This window comes from Rana temporaria, chromosome 11 (genome assembly GCF_905171775.1).
Source record: "Rana temporaria chromosome 11, aRanTem1.1, whole genome shotgun sequence".
NCBI lineage: Eukaryota > Metazoa > Chordata > Amphibia > Anura > Ranidae > Rana > Rana temporaria.
Genome location: NC_053499.1, coordinates 46054227 through 46079875, shown reverse-complemented (window position 1 = coordinate 46079875; position 25649 = coordinate 46054227). Strand labels below are relative to the sequence as shown.

Genomic DNA, 25649 nt, shown 5'->3' with positions numbered 1-25649 from the left:
AACCTCCAGATTCCACGACTGACTACGCAGCAGGCCCAAACACTTGAGGAGCCACTAACGGCAGAGGAAATATCCGCTGCTATCGCTGGCCTCCCAAAGTCCAAAGCCCCAGGTTCAGATGGCTTGCCAGCCGAATTCTACTCCACATACGCGGAAACACTGGTCCCTAGGCTTCTTTCCCTATACAAATCCATCTTCGATGACTCTGAACTCCCGCCCTCAATGAGGGAAGCCACCATAGTATTAATTCCTAAACCAGGCAAGGACCCTCACCAACCAGAGTCATATCGCCCCATCTCCCTCTTACAAGTAGATATAAAAATCTTGGCCAAGGTGCTCTCAGCTCGCCTCAACACCGTGATCCTCTCCCTTGTGCACGCCGACCAGGCAGGCTTCATGCCTGGCCGGAATACCTCTTTCAACCTTAGGAGATTGTTCATCAATCTTCAGGCCAGACACGACAACCCGGGGGCTAGAGTTATCGTCACACTAGACACCGCCAAGGCATTCGACTCGGTGGAGTGGAGGTACCTATGGACATGCCTCACTAAATTTGGGATAGGCCCCAGATTCATCCACTGGGTGAAACTCCTTTATCAGGCCCCGGTGGCAAGAGTACTAGCCAACGGATGGCCCTCGAGTCGGTTCCCCCTGCGGCGTGGCACAAGGCAGGGCTGTCCCCTGTCGCCGCTGCTGTATGCCCTGGCGGCAGAGCCGTTGGCAATCGCCATACGTTCGCACCCAGGCATAACGGGCCTACGGAGAGGTGATGTGGAGGAAAGAATAAGCACATACGCAGACGACACACTTCTATACCTGGACGACTCCACGGACTCCCTTTCACTGTCCCTGACCCTGATAGAGCGCTTCGGAGCTTTCTCGGGGCTCAGGATCAACTGGGACAAATCCCAAATACTTCCACTTGACAGCTACCCAGAGACCAGAGACAGGGCCCTTCTTCCACTACAGAGAGTGGCTGACATTAAATATTTAGGGATTCGTACTACCAGGGACCCTGCAGATTACATCAAGCTAAATGTCACGCCTTTGTATGACATGCTAAAGTCCAAAACGCAAGCCTGGACCAGACTCCCGCTAGGAGTCTCGGGCCGAGTGAATTTAATAAAGATGGTCCTGCTGCCCAAGATCCTCTACATAGTGTGGCACTCGCCGATATACATTGTGCTCAGGTGCTTCAGACTTATGGAAACTATCCTAAAGCCATTTGTGTGGGGCACCGCGAGACATAAACTCCCTTGGCACAGACTGAAGAACCCAACTGACTTGGCCGGACTGGCGCTACCCGATCTAAACGCATATTATCTGGCTGCCCAACTGTCACAACTTTTCCATGTGGACAAAGTTGACAGAACCAGGTTCCTTCGCCTGCTCTGCCCAACATGGACTCAACCACTAGGCGATCCCCTAGTGGCAATAGCGGGAGGGTCACGGATAGCAGAGGGAAGACATTCTTTGCTCTATCACTATAGGAGGGTGTGGAATATAGTGTCAGACAGATTAAACATACCGCCCCTACACCTCCCTGTGGCACAACCCCGCCTTACCGGAGCTGGAGCGCATTCAAGACACTGAGGTCTGGAGCGCTAGGGGAATCTACTATTTGTCCCATGCCACCAGGAGCGGAAAGCTGAAACCCTTCCCGGTGTTACAACATGAGTATAACCTGTCAGACCACATGATATTCCGATATGCCCAACTGCGGCACGCCTTTAGGGCTCAATTCCCCCAAAACGACCTAGCCCTCGCCGACAACCCCCTCATGGCTGCTGTCAAGTATCCCGACCCCAAAAAGCTAATCACCCAATTCCACACTATGATCACGCTCCCAAAGGCGACGGTGGCGGCATACGCCCTAAAGCCCAAGTGGGAAGCGGAGGTGGGCCCAATGGAGGACGACGAATGGAGCGACGCTCTAGACGCATGCAAACTGGTATCCCCGAAACTGACAGATCGACTTACGCAAACTTTCATCATTAACAGGGCCTACCTCACACCCCTTAGGATCTCTAAGTATAGAGAGAGAGATTTCTCCGACACATGCCCAATGTGCAGCCGCGAAACGGGCACCTTCTACCATTTAATATGGCAGTGTACCAAGGTCCAGGCTTTCTGGGAGCAGGTCGTGAGATTTCTCCATGACAAAATGGGATCCCCCATCACGCTACAGCCCAAGATATGCCTTCTGGGCATTTTCCCAGACACGGAAATCAATAAATTTCTCAAAATCTTTCTGCACGAGACACTATTTGTAGCCCGAAAAGTTATAGCACGGGTATGGATGAGGTCGGAACCCCCAGAGCTGTCCCACTGGTTAGCAGAAGTAAACAGCACGCTGCCTTATAAGAAACTAGTGTATTCACATAGGGGCTGTGTGGCCAAATATGAAAAAATATGGGGAAAATGGCTAAACTCATCTGCAACCTGCTCCCGGTAGGGATGATATGATCAGGGAAACACTGAACTCGCGAAAAGGCAGGGGAGAACGGGAGGGGGCACGGGTTGAAGGATCACTAACCCAACTGTGCTGCGCCCGCATCACGGGAAGGCTAGGACTGAATGTTATTGTACCCTATGGCACCTATAGTCACATACCTAAGCTTGTACTCTGTCAGCGAATATTTGTTGTATGCTATGACTGCACAACTTCTACATGCCCTGTAAATTGTAATTTTGCTCAATAAAAACCTTTTTGATGAAAAAAAAAAAAGTGGATGGTCATGTAAATAACTACACAGTTTAAATTCATCTGCCAAAAAAGTTTTTTTTTTTTTATTATTCTGATGCCAGACTTGCAATTCACACAATCCCCACAATTTCCCACCCAGGAATTCATAGCTTCATGTGTACCTGAAGCTTCACTGGACAATGAATCAGCAATCAGCAATGAATCAGCAAATGCATTTTATTGTCCAGCAAACACACAGATGCAAAGCTGATCCAGGTAAAAAGCTTTCATATGCTTGACTGGGAAATGTACTGAAACTGTGAATCACAAAACTTGCTGAACAGGAACATAAATTTGTAGGAAGGAAAAATTTCACAAAGATGCACTTCAGCAGTGTATTTATCTGCCTGAAGACATACAAGCTCATGCATCAACAGCTGTCACTACTATATGGTCATGGGGGGGGGGGGGGGGGGGTGTTAAAATCACTCTTGTATTTGCAGTCTTAAGGCCTGTACACACAATGCGAAAATCGTATGAAAAATGCTGCTTTCGAAGTGATATGATAATCAGATCGTTAGTACACAGCTTTCAAGAGCGATCATCTGATATTATCCGAACAGACCTTTACAAAAATTATTCTCCTACAATACCAGATCGTACGATTTTCGTTTAATCAGTACAGTTGTCGTCCAAAAATACAAATATAAAAATACAAATATAAAAATACAAATAGAAATACACTACAACACGAGATCAATTGCATCACGTACCAGAATTTTCCGAACTTTAGTAAACTCTTCATGATCAATATGAGACTAGCATGCAAAAAAAAAAAAAAAACCTTTGACCATATAGTAGTACTTTAATTTTATTTTTCAATGCGAGAAAGCAGTTAAAGCGGAGTTCCACCCATTTAAAAGTCAGCAGCTACAAAAAGTATTAATAATTGGACACTCACCTTTCCTATGGTCCAGCGATGCGGGCGAACTAAGCCCCGCTCCTCTCCCCTTTCCCTTTGTGGCACCGGCATTGTGACATGCCCCAGAAGATTGCGGGGGGGGGGGGGGGGAACTTCCTTCTGGCGCCACAGAGCCCCGGGAGGAAGTGGGAGCTGGAGGCCTCAAAAAAAAAAAAAAAAAAAAAGAAGTATCTCCCCCCCCCCCCCCCCCCCAAAAAAACATGCCAAAATGTGGCATGTCAGAAGGTCACAGTCACTTAAAGCGAAAGTTCAATTTTTGGGTGGAATTCTGCTTTGAGAACTTATTCTCTTAACACTTAACTCTTAAAGGGTTGCAACTTTTGGCCAGTGGCACGCTACATAAATCTGTGTTTAGTTTGTTACTACTACATGTTAAGAATTGAATAGCCCCTGCTGGGTCCAAGGATGAACGTTAAAAATTACTTGGGTGGATGGCTGTCGGTCAGATAACAGGCAGGTGGAGGAAAGGAAAGAAGGAGGGGGGGGCTCAACTATTACAATATAAAATATATTCGGATTTAAGTGGAAGGAAGAATGTTAATTAGTGGATCATTGGTGTACAGTCTAGTCTGATATCATTGAGTGTATTGGAAACATTGTCCTATGGATTGCAGGGTATCTATAGGCTTGCATCCTACTTTGTAGATCTATCTGGGCACCATGCAGGTGCTCTATTGAATTCCCACTCATGATGCTTTAGCCACTATACATATGGCCCGTACACATGATCTGAAGATTGTACGACTTGTTTTCGCTTAATAGTCGCAAGTAGGGATTGAATAGGGTACTTAAGTCACGAAAATTCTCGTACGACAGGAAAAAAACAAAACGGAAATAATGTCATATGTTGTAATGTATTTGTATTGTATTGTATTTTCGGACAACAAGTATACTGACTAAATGAAAATCGTACGATTTGGTATCGCCTAGGTGACTCCTCCTCTGCCCCTAGGCAGCCCCTCCCTCTAGGCAATCTCCTGGGACACACGACAGGTCCCAGGGGATCGCTTGTCCATTCCGGGAGCTCAGTGCGACTCAAGCATGCGCAGTGCGTGCCCGGCCGTAAAGCTTTTTGTAGCTGCTGACTTTTAATAAACATTAAAAGGCAGGAAGTCCGCTTTAAGCATGGAAACATTCCACCCCATTTCATAAATTATTCAGTTTGTGCGCTAAATTTCTGGATCAATTTTAATCATCTAGTTTCAGAGATTCCCAATTCTGGTTCCACCAGAGATTGTTAGGTGTTCCTTGAGCAATGAGCAATTTCTTCCTCAGATAATTTCCCACTGATACCGCTGATAATTTTAGCGATCTGAAAAGGGAATTCTTCCCAATGACCACAAATGTATAGAGAAATCTTCCCACGGTCCATCATACTAACGTAATAGGAGTTCAAGATCTAGTCATTTTTAGCAGGGGTTCCCTAAACCAAACTGTTATTTAAAGAGTTCCTTTGTGTTAGAAAGGTTGATCTTGTTACTTAAAAATGGAAACCATGGATGGCAAAAGATGAAAAGCTCAATAAGTGCTGTGTAAAATGTCAAATTTATGGCACACTTCTGGTCATACATGTAACAAATGGTAAATTATATTGGATTGCATCAAGACATCTTTAGCTAAAATTACCGTGCCACAATACGGAAAGAAGGATTTGGTGGAAACAATATTTTGCTAGAAAGACTGAACTGCCCATTTACTGTAACCGATTTGTTGACTATCCGCTTCATCCAACTTCACCCAAAATTATATTAGCAGAGGTCTGTCTTATAAAAGACCTGACTCTTTAAATCAAAGGGTTTTGGACACCTTCCAAAGATAAAATATAATAAATATGACAGGGCTCAAAATTTCAAGTCCTGAGCTACTTGACAGGCCTCAAGAGTTACTCGCCACCAGTTGCCCCACCTAATTCATACACTGCCCTGCACCTAATTGCACCCGTAAACATGCCCTCGTAGATTATGGGTGCAGACCAGAGGGACAGGGCACTGGGGGCAGACCAGAGGGACAGGGAACTGGGGGAAGACCAGAGGGACAGAGCACTAGAACTGGGTCTCTTCCCCATTCTCTTGCTGTCTCCTCTGCAACTCCCATCCATCCTCTCTCTCTCTCCCATTCATTTCATCATCAGGAGCCTGTGTGTGCGCGGCTCCACGCTTGCATGTCCCCACTTCCCCCTTTTATTCAGGCTGGCAGAGAGGAGAGGATCTGCAGCACAGCGGGAGGGAGTACAATCCAGCGCTGAGATCCACACAACTCCACAGCCATTAACACAATAGCACAGCGCACACTGACAGCGCACAGCACACATTGAGACCAGTCTGTTCGCAGTGCTCAGGCTAAACTGTTGGACACTTACATAGAGCACAAGGAGAAGAAAACTGCACAAACTAGAAGGCTGCAGCTCTCATGTCAGGGCAACTTTCAGTGAGCGCTGCACCGGAGTGGTAATTTTTGCAATCCTCCACCTCACTCATTACTTTCTGCTCTCCAGCTACATTGGTCAGGGCACAGGGGAGGGGGCAGGCTCAGAGAGGTCATACTGTTAGGTCCCATGGCTTAATGAGAATTGTAAGGAGAGCACCTGTGTACTGCTCTGCCTGTGCGCGGCTCACCAGACTACTTTTCCCGAGCATGCACCTTTCCTCTTCGGCCGCCAATCTCATCGGGACTCTAAGTGTAGGCACAGATTGGAGGGAGATTGGTCATGCAGCCCTGTCATCACTCGCCCCGAGCCACATACGATACCACATATTCTCTGCAGGGCATGACAAACTCCATGGAGGTGAGCACAAACAGAGAAGCAAGGTTTTATGTGACCGACAAATCACCAAGTTGACATATTAGTCTGATATGCCTAACCCCTTCCTGTCTGCAATCTGTAGAGTAATATTCCCATGTGTGATGCCCTCACACAGAGGCAATGTTAACCTTAGTCTCCTTTTGACAGTAAGGCCCCTATCACACAGGCTTTTTCCAATTAGGTCTGACTGTCAGTTTTTCAGGTGGACCTGATAGGAAATCCATTCACCTCTATGAAGCGGCGGATGTCAGCGGTTATATGTCCACTGACACCTGCCAATATCCATTCCGGTCCGTTAAATCTAGACGGAGGGAGACCCTATTTTCCATCCGTTTGGAGGATCGAATCGGATGAAAACAGGCAGGCTGTCTGTTTTCATCCAATCTCCCCATAGAGGAGAGCGGGAGTCTGACAGGTCCATCACTGCACAGTGTGCAGAGACAGACCAGTCATCCGCCTGCTCAGTGGATCAATCCCCCGCTGAGCAAAGCGGAGTCTGTCAAGCGGACCGCCCGTGAGAAAGAGGCCTTAGAAGCCGACAATATTCGCTGCCTCCAGTTGTCAGGCCCGGCTGCCATTGAGATCTATGATCCCCACCAATGATCCGATACCACAACATCACAGTGTGAAGCCGCTTTTATTACTTGCTTTTGCAAGCCTGGCATCCCTAGGCCTGCAAACTTCTTCAGGCAGCTGCTGGGAAAATGGATTACAGGTGCCCTAGAAGAGTTCATATTGATGTACACCCGCTAGCTCAGAACTACACTTCTTAATAGCCCTTCTCCTACAGGTCAAGGCAGCTACACAGTTTTTCTGGGAACGAAATACATGTATGCATGTGGAGAAGGACAGGGATAAGTTCTGATGAATTCTGCAGTCCCACAGATAACGTAGGCTAGGACTGGAAACATTCTTAGGCTTTCAGTACAGCAAAGGCAGTGTTGACCAGCAGGAAGTTAGGAGCACACAAGGTTTCTGGCAAAATCATTGGGAAAATTTCTTTACTTACCGCATTTTAAAAAGGACAAAACATAGGGAAACGTGCATGTATTGCAGAAATGTACTGCTTACCTAAGGCCTCAAGCACAAAGGACAATTTTTTTTTTTTTTAACACTTCTTGAAGCAAGCAGCATTTTTTAAGAAAAAAAATGCCTGACACTTACAGGCATCAAGCTCTTAATAAATAATTCTGAATAATGCTCAGGGCACTAGCATTTAGGCATGTTTAGCAGCATTAAGAAGCATGAAGCTTTTTTTTCTGTCCAAACTCTGCTGCTCTTTCACACACTGGCAGCGTTTTTTTATTTCTTGCCTGTAAAAGCTCCTGCCACTTAACGCTGCTAAAAACCTGTGTGTGTGTGCATGGAAATGCCCCTAGAAGCGGCAGTAAATACGTCCAGTGTGCATGAGGCCTAATTCTCAGACTAAGGGAAGTGTTCATTTACTTACATAGGATTGCTGCAACATGAACCTTTTATCAGAACAGAAAAGCTGAAAAGTGTCAGGATCATCTTTAATTTTGCAATCAATACTCCTAGTAAATTATAAACTTTCACATTCAGGCTGAGAACATATTTGATGGCAGCAATGAGACATTATCTCATAATTAAAACATTCAGCAGTACATATACACACGACTCTTGGACTTTACACCAAACAAACCGGGGGTGCTCTAGTATTCAACAAGTGAAGACAAAACATATACCAAGTATCATGCAGCGGGGTACAGAAACTTACCCAGAGACCAGTAATCAAGTCCTGGGTGGGGTGTGTATATAGAAAAGAATATGAGCAGAACAAAAAGTGAGGACAATGTTAATTTCTCTAGGTACACAAACAGCAGATGAACCAGACCCTACATTTAAAATGAAAACAGATGTACGTACAAAAGAAAAGGTAACCGCCTAAAATAGAAAAATCAGTTATGGAGAAGCACTTAAGCTTTATATGTACTTAGGGATTTAAGTGAAACACCGCTTTCATTCCATTGGTGAATTTGGAGAACAAATCTTGGTTACAAACCAGCAGGATCTATGCAAATGACAGTAATGTGGGTGCAAGGAAATTTGGGACACAGAACCCGTTCTTTACCTTCTAAACACTGCAAGTACATATGTAGCCAGTGTATACATGTTACAGATGTCTTCATATACTGCATTTGTGTTTTTTTTTTGTTATTTTCTTTCATTTTAGCCTTGCCAGATTTTGCTTTAGTACTGGGCAAGATATGTAATCTCAAATGGCAATATATTTCAGTAGTTTATGCAGGAACACAATCATCCTAAAAGTAAAGGAAACCTATCATGAAAGATATGCAGGCCGTCATTGCTATACTTTGGCTATATAGATGAGAAACTGGAACACAAGTATTACAGGTTTGTCTCAAAAGGTACTGTAGTCAAGAGATGGACAGAGAACCAGGAGGTCAGCAATGGAAGCCCCATATTTCCATCATGGTTAGTTTACTTTAAAAAGTCTACTCTATGTGTGCGCATTATGTTAGCGGTTTAGAATTAAATAGTACATTTAAAATGTATCTTTACCCCAAATATTTAAATTTTGCATGGATTAGGAAATGATTAAAGGCCCTGTTTGTGTTCAATTAAAAGTTCCCTTTTTTTCCAGAAACAGGAAGTGAAATTAAATCCTTTCAATTGGCCTCAATTAAATGGTCCCCCATCTACTTTTCCTGATGCAAACCATAAAATCTTGGATTTCTGTTAACTTTCTTGGTGGCAAAAACGGCAAGGTGTTGGTCTTCTTCCTGCCTGACAACATAGATTCTACAACTTTTCAGACTGCAAGGGAGTGACAATGGAGGCGCAGGTGAGTGCGCTCTTTACATTATCTGTTGGACAGTTGTCACCAGTGACAGATTCATACATATGACGTGTGCGGTAGGGATGGCAGAGGCAGGATCTGTGGCATGCTAGCTCATAGTCAAAAGCATCTCAAGCCCAATAGTGTAAAGTTGGGGTATAGGAAGATGGAACCTATGAGCAAGGCAAAAGATGTGAAGAATAGAGCGCAGGGATGCACAAATATCGCTAGCCCCCGGGAACATGTGTTTTTTTTTTTGCGGCAGGGTTTACTTTATGTGGTGCGATTTTTATGTGAGTTTTCAGCGCGATGCCGATACGATTAATGGATGCGATTGTGAATACCTTTTTGTTTAATGCAAATTTAGTACTGCAGCCGTCTTTAATATTCCTTTATATGCTAGAAATTTCATCCATCCGCTTCTATGCAAATCTGCCTTTCAGCAGCCACTTCTATGCAAATCTATCTATGCATCACATCCTATGTGAACAGCTATCTGAGAATGCCACCAATGCATCGCTCCAAACTCGCACAGGACCCTTTTTTTTTTAACCAGATCAAAATCGCACTGCATAGACAACGCCCTTCATTGAAAACAATGTATTTTCAGATGTAATGCAAATCTATTCCTTTCGGATCGCATTTGAATTGCATCAGTGTGAACCAGAAGTAGAGCAGACACCAGAGCTTGATTTGGCTGTTCAGCATGCGCTTGTACTGAGCACCCAAGTGCTTCCGTGTGTGAGGGTAACCTGAAGGAATTAAGTAGTTTTCCTCATTAAAGCTGGCAACTCATTTACGCTCTCAGCCGATGCTCTTCTGCTGAGCATTAAGAGAGCCTTACACTTTCCTTTCCTGACGAGCACCCAACTGCCACTCCTCATTCTCTGCATGGAGGAGAGTAGGAGATAAATAGCGCAATGTTAAAACCCGATTTAAAAATGGTTTTGGGTAAAAAAAATTAATAGTTTCTCATATGGAAGGATTTTATTTACCGCCCCAAGCCATTGTCCCTTCGAAGGAGGCGTAGGTTGCATCCATTCAAGAACAATTTGTTTGCGGGCCATAAATAAAGTTTCTTGTAAACAAGTCTTAGCATATACATTCCATCTCTGACTCTCGATTAACCCCAATAGACATACTTCTGGAGTAAATGGGACGCATCCTCCCACTACTTCTGATAGTATATCCAAAACCTGTCTCCAATATCTACTGATGCCCGGACAAGACCACATCATGTGCTCGAAGTCAGCCCGTGGTAGGTGACATCTTGCACACTCCGCGTTTACTACTCTCCCCATCAGGCTTAGTTTATACGGTGTAAGATAAACCTGGTGTATTATGTAAAACTGTATCAATCTTATTGCTTGCAGGTGATATTGTCAAATGTGATTTGCAGGCTTCCCCCCAAATCTCATCCGTCATAGATGGACATATCGTTTGCCACTTCCTCTTAATCTGAAGTGGAGAGACCTGTATCTTGGCCTGCATAAAATATGTGTACAACTTGGATACTAATCCCTTTGGTCCTTGAGTTCTCAATATTCCTATAAGGGGGAATCTAGATACATCTATACTTTTACTACCAAATTGGGCACTTAACGCATGTCTTAACTGTAAAAATCTATAAAAGAATGTATCGACTAGTTTATATTGTGTTTTCAAATAATCAAATGGAGCATATATTCCCACTTTGCTATACCTGTTCCAGAGCTACTATTCCTTTTTGCTTGCAAAATATACTATCCTCTAATGTATATAGCTCTTCAAACAAGGGATTATGCCACATGGATAGCTCAGCAGGGATATCCCTGAAGCCCATTAATTTTTTGACCTCCCGCCATACTGATCGGACCAATGAGAGCATTGGGATCTTGACCCCTGGTGCATGTATACGTTTTGTTTCTAATACTACCAAAAAGTTTTCAGCTTGTAATATATTTAACAAATGCTTCTCTACTCCCGAGCTTTGGTCCTGTGTAAACCAGTTACGCAAATGTCTCATTTGTCCTGCCAAGTAATACAAATAGACATCTGGCAGCGCCAACCCTGCCTCTGTCTTTGGGCGCTGTAATGTTGTCAGCTTTACTTTACATCTACCTTTTGCCCATATAAATATTTAATAAATTGTGAATTCAATTTTTTAAAGAACTTTTTAGGCACTACTACTAGGGAGTGTGAGAAGATATACAAACACTTTGGTAGTAGGATCAATTTAATTAAATGTATTCTTCCCACAACTGACAAAGGGAGTTTACTCCAAATCCTCAACTTGACTTTAATATACTCCATCAATAGATAAACATTGGCCTCCAATGCCGCCCGGGGTTGTCTTGTTATATTGCATTCCTAAATATTTAAAGGAGTCCACTATCTTAAGTGGGGTATCCGTCCTCTCCTCCATTTCCCCCTCTCGATGCATTGGCATTAGAAAAGACTTCTGCCAATTAATCTTAAGTCCTGAGTACCTACCAAACGTATCTATTGTACTCATAGCATTCCACAGGGTATCCTGTGTATCTCGCATATACAATATGATGTCATCTGCATACAGTCCAATCAGTTCTGTCGCCCATTTCTATCCCCTTATATTCTTCAGACTGACGGAATCGTAAGGCCAATTGATTCAATTGTAATAGCAAATAGAAGAGGAGACAGCGGACACCCCTGCCTCATACCCCTAAATAAGTTAATTGATGGGGTCAATATTCCATTAATCAATAGCTTGGATCGCGGGGCTGCATATAGTATCCTTACCCATTGCTTAAATCTGTTCCAGAATCCAAACTTCCCCAGTGTTGCCTGAAAGAATCTCCACTCTACGGAATCAAAGGCTTTGGCTGTATCAAGAGATGCCAAAGCCCCCGTCTCTGGAATATACTCCTTAATCTGTACTACCAATTGTGTTCTACGAATGTTTATCGAAGTTGATTTGCCAATTATAAAACCTGTCTGTTCAGCATGCACTATAGATGTTAGTACAGTATTTAATCTTTTGGCCAATATCTTGGCCAAAATTTTATAATCGCAGTTCAGCAAAGATATTGGCCTATATGAGGTACATTCACTTGGGTCCTTATCCGTTTTTATTAGTAAAACTACTGTTGCTTCATACATGGAATGTGGGAGCTCTCGTCTAACAAAGGCCTCTCTATATACCTTAGATAGTATTGGAGCCATCAGCTCTACATATCGACTATACACCTCCAGGGGTAAACCATCCGGGCCTGGGGATTTACCCGTTGCCAATGAGCCGATAGCTTCCCTTACTTCTGCCTCTGTAATCTCCTCGTCCATTAATTTCACATTTTCTCTCGTTAGTTTTGTTTACTCTACTTCCTCCAGGTACCCCACTATATTATCCTCTGCACATGTTAATGAGGTGAGCTTCCTTTACCTTAGTGCAGTCCTCCTTTACCAACCTCATCCTTCGATTTTGCTTTCAAATGTCCTTATTTCTTCTGAGAAATCCTCACTTCCTGTTCTGTCTGTAACTACACACAGTACGAGGCTTTCTCCCTGGTGTGGAGTGTCGGGCTCGCCCCCTCCCTTGAGGGGTGAGAAGGAGAGTCAGGACGCTCTCTACGTTGCCGATAGAGAAAGGAGCTGTGTGTTAGTGGGTGTCCTGACTCTCCTGCTCGCCCCCTCCCCCCTCAAGGGCACGACACTCCACACCAGGAAGAAAGCCTCACATTACTGTGTGGAGTTACAGACAGAAGAACAGGAAGTGAGGATTTCTCAGAAGAAATAAGGACATTTAAAAGCAAAATCGAAGGATGAGGAAAGCGAAGGAGGACTGCACTAAGGTAAAGGAAGCTATTTAGGGAACAAAATTGTACCTTTACAACCCCTTTATGAGGCAGAATATATTTATGAGACGATTTTTCAATGTTAATTCAACATTCAAGAGTAATATTTTACATCATGCATGCACAGTTTGGATAAATACAGGCAACTATGCCTCCAATGTGTGGAGTAAAAAAAAAAAGGGAAGAAGAATCTCAACAATTTAGCATTAAGGTACTGGTATTTGCTACAGTGCACTAAGCAGATTCAATAGGACAGCTCAGATTTACCAGCCTGTAAAAGAGTGAATGTAAAATGTAGTAATTTTTTCTACATATGCCAGTGCTTCTATAAATCATAGGCTTCCACGTATATTTACAGATCTATGCTGCCGAAACTTCAGCAGAATGACACAATGCAGAAATTGCTTTTAGTTTTTAATTCCATGCTGTCCCAGTGGAAAATCTGCAGTTTTGGCACCTTTTATGCTGCAGAGAATTACTCAAACATGGCAGTGACTACAGTCAATTTATTACTACGCTGCAATATTAATCCTGACACGGACAGAGCTGGTAAAAACTTTATTTTATCCAATTAGTGAGTTGGTACTTGGCCAAGTGTTCTTTTTTTCAGGTGACAAGCTATCTTTAGGTTATCTTACCAATAATGCTGAACACAAAGGCAATTTGCTTGCTTTATGAAATTGATGTGCAAATAATAATATGCTTCTACATGCTCCCAGTCTGCTGGTATAAATTTCTGCACCTCTGGGTTTCTTTATACTGCAGCCAACGCTGAACAGATTTTACATGTGCTTTTATGGATTTGACACTTCATGCAGACACAGGGGGATTCTGCAGCACAACCCCCCCCCCCCCCCCCCCTTATTTCACCTGGTGATCCAGCCAGTAACACACCACCTGTTTTAAAGTTATTGTAAAAGGATTTTTTTTTTTTTATAAAAAAAAAACGAAACACAAAAAACATGTTATACTTGCCAGCTCTGTGTAATGGTTTTGCACAGAGTAGCCCGGATCAGTCTTCGTTGCTCTAGCCCCTCCCTCCTGTCAAACGCCCCCACTGCAAGCAGCTTGCTATAGGGGCTCTCAAGCCGAGCTGCAGCTCTGTGTCCAGACATGGAGCTGCTGTTCGGCCCCGCCCCTCTCTCTCCTGATTGGCTAACTGACTTTAATTGATTGCAGCGGGAGCCAATGGAGCTCCTGCTGCATCTCAGCCAATCAGAAGGGAGAGTCCCAGACAGCCGCGTGACTTGTGGACGTCGTTGGATAGAGATGGGGTTCAAATAAGTATTAGGGGGGCTGAGGCGGCTGCTACACACAGAAGGCTTTTTATCTTGAAGCATATAAATGCATCAAGATAAAAAAAACTTCTGCTTTTACAATGCCTTTAAAGCAGATGTAAACAGTCCATATACCAAGTGAAGTGAACAGCCTCAGATGATACACAGAGATAAAACTAATCTCCCTACACAAATTTTACATGAATATCTTCTGTCTTCAGCTTTATATACGGTTTAGAAAGTGTACGTCCTGCTAGATTTTTCACTTCCTCATTCCCCTGTAGGAGTGGATTATTGTTAGACACCCATGGCAGCCGATTGGAGGAAACACCCCCTCCCCACAAATGCAGAGGTTGCCTGTGAATATATTAGCAGTCTGCTAATCTATTTATAGCAACCTTCCCCGTCACACACTTCGGGCTATTGTCTCAGAGAACTTGTCAAAAGTTCAGGCTGATAACAGAAGAACGGAGCAGGACAAAGCTATGGGAATTAGAGAGATAAAAACCACACTGCATATATACGTGCCCAGCTAAAATTTCATGAATTGTGTTTACATCCACTTTAAGGTGTCCGAGTTCTGTAAGGAAGTAGTAAAGCAGACACGTTTGGACAGCAGCATTGTCAGTCTGGGGGAGGGCAATGTTAGACTGGCAGATTTAGATGGACTTTAACTGATACATTCTCTGGACAGCTTAAAAGGAAGTCAAAATATAACAGCCTTACTGGCTGAATCGCCAGGTGAAAAAGGACAAAAGCCAAAAAAAAAAAAAAAAAAAAAAAAGTAAACTAATGCAGCCACCACAACGAGATTTGGTTAGCTGCAATTTAAGACATTTTTGTTTTAAGGTTTATTATGGCTTTTAACACACTCTCCCTTACATACATACAAGATGCCAGGCATAATTTATGATACATCTCAGATATTCACCTGCTATGGGCACATAGCCGACACCTTGCTGGTAGACTGTAGGCATTAACACCACAGGTTGAGACTGCATCAACATTGCGGCTGGCACAGACTGAAAAAAGAATAAAAAGAAAAAAAAAAGTGGTCAAACATTATAAGATATGTAAATAGAACACAAAATACGTTTGATGTAGAAGTTAGTTTTGCAGTTGTGTTTGCTGTACAGTGGAAGCAATTTTTACATGAACAGAGTAAGGAAATGGTTTAGCTATAATATATATATATATATATATATATATATATATATATATATATATATATATATATACACACACACACACACACACACACACACACACACACACACACACACACACACACACACACACACACACACACATATATATATATATATATATATATTATTGTATGTATTTTTTTCCTTCATACCTGCCCTGGGGACACAACATGTAAAAAGAGGAGATCTTTTTTAAAGCAAGGATTATTTCCTTTCAGTTGTCACCAGAACAGTTGCCCTCACAGGAAGCTTTCCTTTACCTCCTGTTTCTGTAACATTTCAAGTGTTATATTTTCAATCACTTTCTGTACCAGTGACAATGGTCACCAAGACAGAGAGGGAGACTCTTCCCTGTAGGGACACAAACAGCAATAAAAACCTGCTAGATGCCAACACCTCCACATCATAAAAAATTATTTATAGCAGTAAAAAAATACATAAATCTGGTGCCCTGCAATTTAATACGAATCGCATACTGGTACTGTACATTATGAAAGACTGAAAAACGCTCTAGAGGTGTGCTGTCACCGCTGATAGGGCTTCCATCTTCATGTGATCATTCTTCAGGGTCCGCAGGCTCCGGCCGTTTAAATGACCAAGCCATGATGACGTCACTCCTGTGTGCGCACACACACAGGAGTTACGGCTGTGGCACAGAGCTCTGGATTGATGGCACATTCAGGGTGTTCTTAGAGCAGTGTAAATGCGTCAGTGATGTCAAGTTACACTCTGGAAAGTTCTGAGAGCTGATTGAAGGGAAGGGACAGACACCCCCCCCCCAGAGCAATAGAGCTAAAGCTGTCAATCAGCTGGAGGCCCCTCCCCTGTCATCTTTTTTCTCTTGGTTTCAGGAAAACTTGTAAGAAGTCATTCATACTGATAGAGGAATGAATCAGCAGACAAAAGGCGACACTTTGTGCTCTTAACCGAGACAGGTACACACTGCAGAGGGATATGCCGTGTTCATATTTCATGTCTGAGGTTTACAACCACATTAGGTGTACTATAATTATTGTAATTTCAAACTTCTTTGGTCTTAACCAGTGGTCTCTAAACTGCGGCCCTTGGGCCGAATGTGGCACTTTGCTTGCCTTTATCCGGTACTTGGGAAACTACTCCATCCACCGATACCAGGCACTATTCCTTACATTGATACTAAATTTGGGGGAACCAATTCTTACACTGACACCAATTATGGGGCACTATTCCACCCACTGACACCAGTGATGGGACAGCATTCCTCCCACTGACACCAATGATGTAAATGTGACCAGCAAACCTAGTTTGTTGTTTACTCCTGTCGATGCCACGCTATTTTCTACTCCCACTGGCCACAGTCTGGCCCCCCTAAAGTTTGAAGGGCCGTAAACTGGCCCTTTGTTTCAAAAGTTTGGAGACCCCTGGTCTTAACCAAGCTGCTGCCAATAGCTGTGTTCTAAAGGTGGTCACATAAAAGGGAAACTGTTGGTTTGGAAATAAGCAGTTTGAATGGTGTCTTTTTACTTTATATGCACATCAATAAAATGTGCATGCTAAGCTACCTTGAAAGAGTCAGTTTATCTCTGCCTCACACAGGGATGTTGGATGGAAACATTTCAAACTTCCTGTTTCTTTTGCCAACAGGGTTGGGTGCATACAAATATTGTCTACTAGTACAGAAAACACCGGAACTGACTTTCAGGGTATGGAAGAACTGCATTTTTTTGTTTTTGTTTTTTAAAGTAACATATGTGAATGCAATCAGCTGAATGTTTTTAATTCTATTAATGTTTAGCTGCTTTAAAAACTTTGCTTCTGTATATATAGTTTGGAAATTACCTACATGAGCATTTCATAGATAAATCCAATTCATCAGAAGCATAAGCAAAAAGGGTGGAAAGATGTGCAGACCATCTTCAAAGTTTTTAAACACATCGTGCAAAATGTACTCTCCCCGAATAGCGGTAGATAGAGGGGATTGTTTTGTGAAAGAACATGGCATTCTCTACTTGCTGGTTTGTATGTGATATAATACTTCTCTGTATCAGGAGTGTTTACTGTGTTTTAGTCCGATATAAACACCTGTAATAATTGACATATCTTGCCATACATTTTGCTTTTGGTCCTGATGAAGTGGATGCATTTGTGAAACACTTTGACCATTTACCGATTGGTGAAATGAGACTTGAATATAAAGCTGAGAATATTTCAAACACTAGTTAAGACAATAGATGATGCATTTTTTTGAATGCATGAAACATTTTTAGCTTGCCTATGTCTAAGGGCTCTTTCACACAAGACGGATCCGTGATGATCCGCCCCGTGAACCTCCGCTTGCTCAGCGGGGATCGCTCCGCTGATCCCCGCCGAGCCGGCGGATGACAGGGCGGTCCCCGCACACTGTGCAGGAACCGCCCTGTCAGATCTCCGCTCTCCCCTATGGAGGGAATCGGATGAACACGGGCCGTCTGTCCGTATTCATCCGATGACGGATAGAAAATTAGGGTTTTCCTCCGTCTGCAAAATCCGAGGATTGCGGACCTGGATGAGATCAAGTGTGAGCGGATGTTCATCCGCTCTAACCCGCAATCTCATAGGGATCAATGTATGTCCGATTTTCATCCGAAGGGGCCTTATATTTATATATTCATTTTTTATACTATCAAAATTTAGCTTGTGTTTTTCTAGGATGCTATAATGCGCCTTACTACAATATTCAGTTTTTGTTATATGAATTTGGGATGATGGCACCTTAGTTAAGATAAATGTATTTACCCACCCATATGACTGAATATATCAATACCATATCAAATTTTTCAAATCAAGAGAAAATGGTTCCACCATCAACAAAGCCAGGTGTCCTGTCACCAACATCCCAAATGTCTGAAAACAAAGATTTTCCCCTTGGGAGTGGCACTTTAAAGGCGACAAGAACACCAAATCTTTAAAAAAGTACACATTAGAAAAAGAAATGGAACATAATAAAAACATGTCTGTGCAAAAACATGCGCTGGGCATTTGCCCTCTACCTTATGCAAAAAGGGGGTTTGTCCCATAGGGGAATACCTACTGTGTGTAGGGAGTCTGTCAGAGGCTTTCAAAATCTGTTCATTTTGGCCAAAAACAAATTCGTATGAGCTACTAATTAGAAGAAGCGATATATGCATGTTGGTATTCTTGATTTTTAACTATGAGAGAACACACACACACACACACACACACACATATATATATACACACACACACACACAAATATGATTGAACATAAGACACGTTTTGTACTCCTTTTGGGAGGTGGACTTCCGTAGAGGTGTCTCCAGCTTTAGGGGCAATTGGCCCTACAGTTTACTTGTCCTGCTTATCCTATGGCAATTGACCCCATCTAGGCATCTTGCTATTATGGGCATGATCATACAATATGCTAAACGGTATGTTGATTATAAACGATGAACATATTATAGGTTTTTTACTATTCTTTATAGGATGTCCTTTATAATGCTGTATTGAAACTACTATTATGTGAATGCAGATCTCCCCGTTATTACCCCTGAAGAAAGGCGTTTAAAGCCAGAAACGTGTTGGATACAATGTAGACAACCAAGTATCTGTATATGCATCACATTGATTAATTTGCTACTTACCATATGCATGCGTCTTTGCCCAAACATGTTTTTTGTAAGTCCAAATTTTATTACAAAAATAAATAGACTAACAATTTGGTGTTCTTGTCGCCTTTAATGTCCCACACCCAAGGGGAAAAAAATCTGTGTTTTCAAATCAAGATTTCTACAGAATATATACCTTCAGTGGAATGCCTTAAAGCTTATGATGCTGCCTTATTTTCAAGTATTATATGAAAGAAGGTAGCCCATCATTCCTACAGCATTGTCCTCAATCATTTCCAGTGGCCATTTGTGACCAGCCTAGAGAGAATGAACTTAAAAAATGAACTTAAAAAGCGTGTGGATATAACTCTGCATACAGAGCCCCGTGTCTGGACTTAAAGTGGAAATAGAAGGTAATCTATACTGGAAAGAATATCACAACATAGCTCTCACAGAATAGTAGCATAAATACCATTTTAAAAAATACTGCAGTATGAAAACCACTGATCATATCATGTTAAGAATAGATAACCCATTACATACATACATACATTCTGGAGATCTGAGCATCAATGTAAACATTACGTAAGAGAAGGAAACAAGCTCTCACCGTGTATGACATAACCAGGTTGATCATGCCTTCCTTGTCATCTCCTTGCCTGCCACTCAGACTGAACCATTCATCTACCACCTTTCCTTCTTTTAACGATTCTGGAATAGTGATGTGTGTCCATGCAATGCGGTCATCCATGGAGAACGCTCTCTGCATGGTTAGAAACGAACAATGTTAGGTGTAATCTATATATCTCTATACATACATACATACATACATACATATTAAAAAAACACACAACAGTAATTACCATTAGTGCCAAATCTGTACAGTTCCAGGCAAACAGCCCATTTCACATTCAAAATGAAATTAAGATAAAGATTTCTGACCTGCGTGAAAAAAAAAACCTTTTCTTGGACACAGGCTCTGGTAAATATTGACCACAAGAGGAGAACGGCCTTTGTCCAGCATTGTACTTGAAAAAATGTAATTTCACAGGCAGCAATCCTGATTTCTTAATCATACAGTACAGGACACTTCAAAGGCTCCTTCTAACCTTTAGAATGGAACGTCCCTAAGCAATAAAAAAGGTGAGGGCTGCACAATACAGCAAACACAGATAACAGGCTCAAAACAACCAGGCTCCCAACTCAAACAGTGGCATGAAGCACCTTATAGCCAAAGCTGGCATCCACCTGGTAACATTTAAGAAAAAAAAAAAAGGAAAAAGAGCCACAAACTGGAAGTGCTGTTCTGCTCACCCACTACAAATCACAGGAGGAAAGGATGCAGGGGAAAATGTAAATATGTATCCTTGAAGCCCATTCATGCGAAAAATTCTGTTTGCTGCAGCAACGCAATCGCAGACGAACGATTTAATCCAGAATATTTGGACCTGCAAGAAGGCGAGAAGCTTTCAAGTTTAGGATGGAGTGAATGTCACCAATGGACTTCAAAACTGTAAAAAGGTTTCAATAAAGGACCTGAAACCATTGCTCAGAAGGAACTGGCACAATAATTCATGAAGAATGAATCTGCTGTAGGGCAGTCTGGAGGGCCCACAGAGAGACAGAAAGGATGGAAACGGGAAAGGCGATAGGAATTAAATTTTTTTTTTTTTTTTAATTTACCCCAGGCACACAATTGTCTCAGACCCAAAAGGTCCAAAATGCCCCAAGTCCAGGTGGCTGACTTCCCCCACTTGTAACAGTAGGGATGCCTCTTCATTGCGAGGAAGCCTAAGCAAAAGACATCCAGGACTTGCAATAGAACTGACTGGAGAACTTCACAGGACAGGAGAGAAAGGAATTCATCCAGGACCCAATAGTGGCAGATTTTGCCATAAGAACTGAGTAAGAGTGCTTTTTCCACCTGTTTTCTGTCAAATGAAATCCATTCTACTGCCGCGTACACACTACCATTTTTTCATGACGAGAAAAATTCCATTTTTTTTAATTGGTCGTGTGTATGCTCCAAAGCATTTTTCTCGACGAGAAAAAAGGGCATTCAAAATTTAAAACCTGCTCTATTTTTTCGTCTTTTTTCACATTGTTCTATTTCACGTCGTGAAAAACGGTTGTGTGTGGGCTTTAACGAGAGGGGGGGGGGGGGGCCCGGGCATGCCCAGAAGCAAGTTATGTGACGGGAGCGCTCGTTCTGGTAAAACTAGCGTTCGTAATGGAAATAGCACATTCGTCACGCTGTAACTGACTGAAAAACACGGAGACTGAAAAGCACGAATCGTCTCTCAATCTTTTACTAACCCGCGGTAACACAAATTCAGCAAATAGCAGCCCAAAGGGTGGCACCATTCGAATGGAACTTCCCCTTTATAGTGCCGTTGTACGTCACTGCGCTTTGCTCGAGCATTTTTTTTCTTGATCGTGTGTATGCAAGGCAGGCTTGAGCAGAATCACGTCGAGAAAAACTTTGTTTTTTCCCCCCCATGACATGAATAACGGTCGTGTATACGCGGCATAAGAGTTTCTTATAAACTGTCTCTGCAGAGTAAATCCGCAGCCAGGGGATATTGTGCATCTGCATTCATACGAGAGCCAGGCGAGAATTTTGGTCCAGTCTGCCAAACTGTCTACAAGGCTACCTGTAGGAGCTCCAGTTTTTTAAATACTGAGGCACTTGGCAAAATCAATCCAGATTTGAGTGCTATGCACTTGATCCAGATTGCCAGAGTTTAGGAAATGCCCATAAACAAACACCACTATCAGTTACATGGCAGAACTCAACAGTGCAAAAGGTTTTAAAGTGGATATAAACCCGAAAAAAAAATATTTTTTTTGCTGTCACAATGTAGAGTACAAGATTTCCTATCATCTGTGCCCAGTCTTGCCACAATGAGTTAATCCAGCTCTGAGCAATCCTATTTTCTTTTTTCAGTGAGATAAACCGGAGAAAAAACTTTTGTTCGTTTTTCCCCCTTGCTGTGAATGACAGATTATTTACATATGTCATGCACTAGCCTGAGAAAGGCATTATTTTTTCATTCCCACCTCCTTTTCTGAAGTCATGTGGTTACTTTTCGGGATTTTGACTGGATGTTAGTGATCATAGCAGAATTTTGTGTAAGAAATACACAGGAGGTGGGCAGGACATCACAACTCCACCCAACGAGCTCCAGACAACAGACCCACCCACAGAGGGGAGACATTTGACAGGTAAGGATACATGCAGGAGGAACGTCTATCCTTATAGATCAGCACTATGGCAGTAGTTTAGAAAGGATGCGAGTGGGTTTACACCAACTTTAAGGAGAGCCTCTAGCTTCTTTTTCACCATGAGAACTTAATGACTGGGACATCCTTAACTAAAACCTTATTGGACTTGTTTAGGCAGAAAATAGCTGGATCCACCATAGCACTTTCAACTTTTTGTGGTGGGCCTCCTCCACTGGGTATTGCTGTGCAAACCTCTTCAGGAGGCATATACATTTTGTTTCGCCTCGGCCAGGTCTTGTAAAGCCCATCCTGTACTGAATGGTGAACCAGAAAGGCCCTATTAAGTTTCTTAGTCTTGGGAGGGGATTCTACATTGGTGAACTTGAGTCTAGCAGGTGGCGATGGCTCCCAATTTAGATTTAAATCTGCCTACTATATTTTAGAGAACAGAACTTATTGACCAAACAATACACATACCATAACACCAATGGTGTAGCTAGAAGGACATAACCAAGAAAAAAAAAAAAAAAAAAAGAAGAAACATACACAATATCCATATAAGCATTAACATAAGCGGTCATGGTTTATCACAGATATTGGTGAAAAAAACAAACATATACCCCTACCTAGAATTCAAAATTAGCTTGAAGCAGTGTGACCATAGGTGAGGTAGGCTAATGTTTAAAGCCATAGACCAATTATTGGTTACTGCAAGTCCTGATATCCATGTAAAGAAGTTCAGAAGTGTAAGTAAAATAAGGTTTAATTGTGAGGAGAGGTTGTGTACATTCACACGTTATCCAAGAAAAGTACACACTTATGTTCATGAGGTCCACACAATATTCCCTTAATATCAGCATTACAGCAAATATTTGCAATCACAATGGAATCATTGGCCATTGCTAAAGCAGACAAGAGGGAATCTTGTCTCATTCCTCTCTGAAAGCCATTGGGTCCGATTTTTAACCATTAAGTGAGACTTGTGTCATTGTGGTTCAATACTGGTGAGAAACTCCAGGCAAAATGTTGTGTGAGAGACTCCTCACATGGGTGCAAGCCCTGGCTCACCTGCAGTAGAAGACTGAATAAGGAAAGATATTGGCTGCACACCGACGTTCTTGAAGTCCATTTATTGAATGTTCCATACAAACAATGACACACCACGGTTACAATAGCCGTAACAGAGGTAGACTAATTTTAGCACAGCTACACTGTGCTTACTAATCACAGATGAGTGATGAGTAAGCACAGTGTAGCTGTGCGAAACTAGTCCACCTCTGTTACGGCTATTGCAACCGTGGTGTGTGTCATTGTTTGTATAGAAGATTCAATAAATGAACTTCAAGAACGTCGGTGTGCAGCCAATTTCATTCCTTATACAAGGAGAAGTACCTGAGGAGAGAAGGGGAGAGTGCACCTGGGTCTCTGTTCCTTCGTCCCCACAATCCTGAGTCCTGAGAGAAATCCTGAATAAACGTCATACTTGTCTTGTGCTTGCCTCTTGTCCCATTTCTGATGTCTGCCATAATGGTGAGCCCCCCCGCCCCACAACATGTGCCTATAACAGTGATGGCGAACCTTGGCACCCCAGATGTTTTGGAACTACATTTCCCATGATGCTCCACTACACTGCAGAGTGCATAAGCATCATGGGAAATGTAGTTCCAAAACATCTGGGGTGCCAAGGTTCGCCATCACTGGCCTATAACCTTATTCAGTGCACAGACTGTTGTTGTGGAGCAGAAGGGGTGCAGATGTTCCGTGTCCCCCGACTGAGGCTGCTAGATAACCTGGTGAAGGCTGATGCGAGCGCTTGAGCACCAAACTGAAGCAGAGTGGCAGCTGAGAACTAATGTGCTTCTCTGTAGCACAGGAATGTGCTTAAGATCGGGCCAGAGGTAGGGGGGAGGGCAATGCACCCTCAACAGAGGGCAAAACTATGCACACAGGATATGGGCCATTATGCATCAACATGTGCCTCAGTACTTTTTCACCAAAACCTCTCAGGACTGGAAAAATTGCATATTATGCTTTTAGCTATGACAGCATACCAAGACAAACTATTTAAAAGTATTGCAGCAACCCTGTGACCAACTGCTTCTGGCCTACTGTGCTCTTGCCGCCCATACCCTTGATCCCAAGGAGGAGGATAGGGGCCCTTCCATTCCCTATAGAAGTGGTCAGGCAGCAGTAGAGCCGCTAAGATCACTTCTGCAGGAAAGGCCATAACCGGCTGCAAATTTTGATACCAAGACCACGACTTCAGCCATGATCCTGCATCATTGCTTCAATCCAAGGCCTTATTTATACAATCAAAGGACAGGAAGCAGTCAAAGAAAGGTCAGGACAGAGAAAAAAAAAGCAAGTTTTAATGTACTTTTTGTATAATGCGAGGTGGCAGACGTGGATATATTTAGTATGCAAAACTTATTCTAACCTCATCAAAAATTTCCAGGTAGAAGGAATCGACTCCTGGGGGTACAGTACACTGGATCACCTTGTTCCATCTGGGATTTTTGGCACCATTATGTGCCGTGGGAGTCTCATACACCGCATACCCCAAACGTATCCTACAGTATGGATCCATTCGTGTCATACCATAGTTCTTCGCAAGCTTGGCCTACATAAAAGACAGGAATTATTGAATGACATAATACACAGGTACAAGGATGGTCATCAGGTATACATTCGAATACATGTTGACTTAACAGAAAACTGGACAAGCCCTTCCTGCTTATGTCAAGCCTCTAGGTTTGTGCTTGGTTTGCTTGCCCAGCATATCATATACGACAATAAAGTGGTTCTTATGGCAGGTGGTTTGTTTTTTACCTTCATGCACTTTATACAAAGGTAAAAAAAAAAAAAAACCTCCCCAGAGCACCACATGTACACTGGAGATCAAAATTAGAGAACAATTTATGAACGCTTGATTTTTTTTTCAGAAATAAATGTCATCTTCATATATAAATTGGAATTTTTATATTTGATGGCATATTTGTTGTGGCTATACCATGCTAACAGAACAGCGTTTTTAAAAATAGAAAAAAAAAAATTGAAAAGTTTTTGTAAAAAAAAAAAAAAAAAAAAATATTTTGTAGGAAGCACAATGATCAAAATTGGAGAACAGCAATGACTGTAGCACGGCAAAAGATTACAAAAATTTCTGAAGGTAACAACATTAAGTAGGAAGTGTACAGGCCCTTGCTTTGAATGTGCTTTGCACAGGACATCGCTAGTCTCTCACACTGCTCTGG

General features: G+C 42.6%; 1 protein-coding gene across 4 annotated transcripts in view; it reads right to left on the bottom strand.

Annotated features, from left to right (window-relative positions):
* Positions 1–25649, bottom strand: part of LOC120917300 (toll interacting protein) — an 81447-nt gene that overhangs the window by 8127 nt on the left and 47671 nt on the right. For 3 of the 4 annotated variants that reach the window (XM_040328499.1, XM_040328502.1, XM_040328503.1), the window contains exons 3-6: positions 24833–25015; positions 19781–19933; positions 15310–15400; positions 8210–8230 (exon numbers count right to left, since the gene is read on the bottom strand). In XM_040328499.1, coding sequence (XP_040184433.1) covers positions 8210–8230; positions 15310–15400; positions 19781–19933; positions 24833–25015 — 448 coding nt within the window. The remainder of the gene's footprint in view (positions 1–8209; positions 8231–15309; positions 15401–19780; positions 19934–24832; positions 25016–25649) is intronic. The other variant, XM_040328500.1, reaches the window with a different exon arrangement.